This window comes from Dipodomys ordii, unplaced genomic scaffold, assembly GCF_000151885.1.
Source record: "Dipodomys ordii isolate 6190 unplaced genomic scaffold, Dord_2.0 Scaffold20, whole genome shotgun sequence".
Lineage (NCBI taxonomy): Eukaryota > Metazoa > Chordata > Mammalia > Rodentia > Heteromyidae > Dipodomys > Dipodomys ordii.
Genome location: NW_012267236.1, coordinates 3,840,135 through 3,845,671, shown reverse-complemented (window position 1 = coordinate 3,845,671; position 5,537 = coordinate 3,840,135). Strand labels below are relative to the sequence as shown.

The window sequence follows — 5,537 nt, the reverse complement described above, 5'->3', positions numbered from 1 at the left end:
ATGGTCTCTCCTGCCCGGGCTGGCTTTGAACCGCGATCCTCAGATCTCAGCCTCCTGAGTAGCTAGGATTACAGGCGTGAGCCACCAGTGCACAGCCAAAAGAATATTTCTTAAGTGTCTTAATAAGAAAAAGGACCAGGAAACTCAACAATATTAAAAAGAATCTCTAGTGTCTTGAGTATAGATAAAGCTCATAAATTTGATAGGAATTCATGGATATTACTGATACTTTCTCAACAGTGGTTTGGCATCGAAAAAGAGGATGATTCATGAAAAAGTATAAAACAATACATTTCAATGCAGTCAGGTCCATGAGAATAGAAGTTCTGTTTTCTAGCCAGGTGCTGGTGGCTCATACCTGTAATTATAACCATGCAGGTGGTTTGAGGATTATGTTCCATGGTAGCCTGGGCAGGGAAGACTTAGCTTCAACATCACACACACAAGAAAAATTAAAAAAAAAAAAAACAAAAAAAGGGCTGGAAGTGGAGTTGATGTATAGCTCAAGTCCTAGAGCCTAGACTTGGGCAGAAATGTTTAGGGACAGTGCCCATGCCCTGAGCTCAAGCTCCAGGATCAGCAGGCACTCGTGCATGTACACGCTCATGCTCGCATGCACTCATGCACATGCAAAAGAAAGAAATTACGTTTTCTACAAACATTGCGCATGGAGAAGTTGTACCACTACAAACACACTGATACGCTCCTAGAACATAAAAATATAGAATAACCGTATAACAACTACAATGATTAGTAATACCATCAAAATTTTGAAAAACCGCAAAAAGAATGTGAAAGAAATAGATTTTTTGTCTTTACAAACGAGGGCATTTTTCTCTTTTTCCAAATACTGTATGTGTGTTTTCTTTATAAAGTGCTGACAAAAACCAAAGAGCCAAAAAGAAATGAAAAACTTATTGTCATAACAACAGCATTGTCAGAACAAAAATCATAAAAATTAGTTGGTAGCTGAAGCCTGTAGTCCTAGCTACTGTGATCTGAGAATCATGGTTCAAAGCCAGCCTGGGCAGGAAAGTCTGGGAGTCTCTTATCTCCAGTTAATCACAGAAAAAGCCAGAAGTGGCACTGTGCCTCAGGTGGTAGAGTGCAAGAGTGCTAGCCTTGAACTCAGGGACATACATACATATATATATATAGAGAGAGAGAGAGAGAGAGAAAGACATATATAGACATATATGTATATACATGTCTATATCTCCTAAGAAGGATCCCAGTCAGGATCTGCTGTTTTCATTTCACCATTTCATAATCCAAGTTAAGAGTCTTTAGCATATCTGTACTATTGATTGATTTTCTGTACTGTTTCATCCTTTGAATAGGCCATTTGTAATTAGTAAATAAGTATAAATATGACTAGAACTCTTACCTTAAATCTTCTGTTCCTCAAGCTTTAAAGCTTGCAGGACCTTAAAAACTCAGTCCCAACCACAGTGCTATCATGAAAACAGATCTGGATAAGTCATACCATTCAACCAGGTATCACAACTATGGAGAACTTCAGTGGTTCAGTCTTTGGGGAGGTTAGGAGAAGACACAGAAATGGAGGGACAAAGGGTGAAGAAATGCAGCAGTGGTACTCACTGGACACTATGTTGAAAATGAACTATACAACTTGTTTGTGGGGCAAGGATGGGAAGGAAAAACTGAGAGTGAAGGGAAGGGGTAACATTGCCTCCTACCCCCTCCCCCCGCAATATACTCATTACTTGCTTTATGAAACAGTAACTCCTCTGTATGTCACCTTCATAATAATAATATTAAAATTTAATAAAAATATATTTGATGATTAATTGGATATTAGTCCCTTGGACTTTTTCTGCCCAGGCTGGCTTCAAACATTGATCTTCAGATCTCAGCTTCTTCAGTAGGTAGGATTACAGGCATGAGCCACCAGTGCCCTGTTCTCAAATTTTTCTTTTTTATGCCAGTATTGGGGTTTGAACTCAGGGTCTCTTGAGTGCTTCCTTGGTTGGTTGGCTGGTGTTCTACTGCTTGAGCCATACCTCCACTATAGAGATAGGGTCTCCTGTATTTTTCTAACTGGGTTGGCTTCAAACCTGCTCCTCTAGGTCTCTACTTCCTGAGTAGCTAGGTTTATAGGTATGAGCCAGTGAAACTTGCCTGAAACTGATCTTTTAATTGCTCTACTGTTAGCCTACATTCTGTGTGCCTGATATGTATTTCTTTTAAAGTTATAATTATTTTTACTTTATCTTTTAATTTAAGTGATGATTTGCTGGAGGATTCAGACAGTGAGGAGCATTCCAGATCAGATTCTGTGACAGGTATGTAAAAAAATCTTAGTATATTCTTAAAATCTTTGGATTTGTACAGTTTTAGGTAAAGCTAAATGCCATGTAATTCTAAATTTCTTAGTTAAAACTTAAAATTTTCAGTGTTAAACACAGAAAACTGAAATATATATCAGAGATCTTGAATCAGTAGTAAATAACATAGTTTTACATAATAAATTTTAAATAGTTTCTATTTTAAATAGTTTCTATTTAAGCTAACGGAATTAAACTGATAGTTATATCAAATCTCTAACACATTCAGGATTAAAGTTATATGTATTTTATTTGCAAAGTACAGTCTGTTAAATAAGCATAACATCTTAATTGAAATCAAACAGCTGAATAGAGATTAAATTTGAAAGTGTAAAATCAAAGATATGATATAAAGTAAATGTCTTTTTATGAAATATGAAGTCAAAGGAACCTGGTTCATTGTGTTTTGAGACGGGCTTATCTGGGCATTTATGTCTCCCAGGCTGCCTTCGAACTCAAGATTCTTCATTTTCCACCTTATTGCTTGCATTACAGATAAACACTACTATACCTGGCTTATAACGCTTCAAAATTTAATGTTATTTTGTATGGAAGGCTAATAATGCATTGCAATTTTTTTTTTTTTTTGGTAGGTTGTGGGGCATGAACTCTGGGCCTGGGCTCTGTCCCTCAGCTCTTCAGCTCAAGGCTAGCACTCTATGTCTTGAGCCACAGGGTCACTTCTGGCCTTTCCTGTTTATGTGATGCTGAGAAATCGAACCCAGGGCCTCATGCATACGAGACAAGCACTCTACCACTGAGCCACCTTCCTAGTCTGCAAAATGTTTTTTTTTTTTTTTTGCAAAATGGTTTTTATAAGAATTAAAAAGTGTTACTTTCTATAGAAATGATTTTATTTTCTAATATGTAAAACAGTTTTATTAATATAGAATTATTCAAGGTTCTGGGTACTATGTAAACACATAAAACATTAGGTGCCATATCAGATGTAGCCTTTCAAAAAGCTTTAAAAAATTGTTATAGGGCTGGGAGGTTGGCTCAGTGGTAGAGTGCTTGCCCCTCATGCATGAGGCCTTGAGTTCGATTCCACAGCACCACATAAGCAGGAAAAGAAAACCGGAAGTAGCACTGTGGCTGAAGTGGTAGAGCACTAGCCTTGAGCTGAAGAGCTCAGGGACAGCGCCCAGGCCCAGCGTTCAGGCCCCACAACAGAGACAGACAGACAGACAGACAGAAAGACAGACAGACAGACAGACAGACAGAAAGACACACACACACACACACTCTCTCTCTCTCTCTCTCTCTGTTATAAAGATACTATATAGAGGGTGGTTACAGTTACATAAGTAACTGTACATAAGTACATAAGGGTTGACAACCCTTTTCTTGCTCTCTCCCAGTTTTTCCCCTCCTGTCCTACTCACTAAAATGTTGGTGTAAGGGCTGGATACCAGCAGTTTACTTCTCTAATTCGGCCTAATTAGGAGTTGGAGATGAGAGTATTTTGGTTCTAGGCCAACCTAGATAAAAAGTTTGCAAGATTCTCAAAAGCTGCATTTACTTGTTATCCCAGATATGAAGGCTGAGGTTGGGATGATTATGCTTTCAGACCAGCTGATCAAAAAGCTACTAAGACATCATCTCAACAGAAAAAACTGGCATGGTAGAGCCTTTCAGTCATCCCAGCTACACTGGGAAGCATAAATAGGGTGATTTTATTACAGATATCCTGGGAAAAATGTGAGACCCTATCTCAATATTTAAAACAATAAGGCTGAGGGCCTTCACTCTAGTGATAGAGTTCCTATCTAGCGAACAAACCTCAGTACAGTGCTCCCCCAACGAGGTTTAATATTTTGAATACATTGCTAAATGTCATGAGCATGTTAAGGACATATATAACATATCTCTTTAGAAAAGACTGATTTTATATAGTAGTTATCAGATAACTATAATTATTATTAATAGTAAATGTTCTCTAAATTCTGAATTGTCATGCAACCTTTAAAACTAATATAAAGCAGGGCGCTGGTGGCTCACGCCTGTAATCCTAGCTACTCAGGGGCTGAGATCTGAGGATCGTGGTTCAAAGCCAGCCTAGGCAGGAGAAATCATGAGACTCCTATCTCCAATAAACGACCAGAAAACCGGAAGTGGCGCTGTAGCTCAAGTGGTAGAGCGCTCGCCTTGAGCTGAAGAGCTGAGGGACAGCGCCCAGGCCCAGAGTTCAAGCCCCACGACTGACAAAAAAAAAAAAAAATAAAACTAATATAAAAAAGACTGGATTAACATTTTGAGTTAACTCTCAGTTTTGAAGTTATTAGCAATGAAAAGAAACTGAATTGGCACCAGAAAATGCCATGTACAAATACATAATTAGTTTTAGAAAAATAATTGATTGCATTTAAAGATAGTTTTAGCAGGGCACCGGTGTCTCATGTCTATTATCCTAGCCAATTAGGAGACTGAAATCTTAGGATTGTGGTTTGAAGCTAGCCTAGACAGTCAAGTTCATAAGATTCTTACCTCCAGTTAACTCCAAAAAACTCGAAATTGGAGATACGGCCTGAGTTGTAGAGTGCTAGCTTTGAATGGAAAAGCTAAAGGTCTTTGAGTTCAAGTCTTAGTACAGCATAAGAAAAAGAAAAGATTTAGATTGACAAAAATAGTAGTTCTCATACTCCGTTGTTCTTTTCAACAACAGGTTACTATTGCATCGTTTTAATTGGTTGAAGAATAGTAAGCTGGGGCTGGGAATGTGGCTTAGTGCTATAGTGCTTGCCTAGCATGCATGTGAAACCGGAAGTTATGTTGTGGCTCAACTGCTAGTCTTGAGCAAAAGAAGCTTAGGGACAGTGCCTAGGCCCTGAGTTCAAGCCCCAGGACTGGCAAAAAAATAAAAATAAAAATAGCAAGCTGGTCATTGGTCACCTGTGATTGGCTTAGAGCTTTAACTTGTAACCGGGAGTTACGTTTTTGTACAATTTTAAAGTTGCTGTGAAAAAAAAAAACCTTTCTCATTCAAAAATTTTAATAGCTTCATTTGAGCTTTTGCAAATAGTTTATTCATCCATAGGAAAATGTATATCTTTTAAACTAAACTTAAATATTTGTCTTCTAACATTGTTATTTGTAACTCTATCTATCTATCTATCTATCTATCTATCTATCTATCTATCTATCTATCTATCTATCTATCTATCTATCTATCTATCTATCTATCTATCT

General features: G+C 37.7%; 1 protein-coding gene across 1 annotated transcript in view; it reads left to right on the top strand.

The window, feature by feature from the left end:
* Nucleotides 1-5,537, top strand: part of Birc6 (baculoviral IAP repeat containing 6) — a gene marked incomplete at its 5' end in the record, with an annotated part of 230,437 nt that overhangs the window by 42,005 nt on the left and 182,895 nt on the right. Inside the window, one exon of the mRNA XM_013013525.1 lies at nt 2,248-2,306. Within this exon, the coding sequence (XP_012868979.1) occupies nt 2,248-2,306 (59 nt within the window). The remainder of the gene's footprint in view (nt 1-2,247; nt 2,307-5,537) is intronic.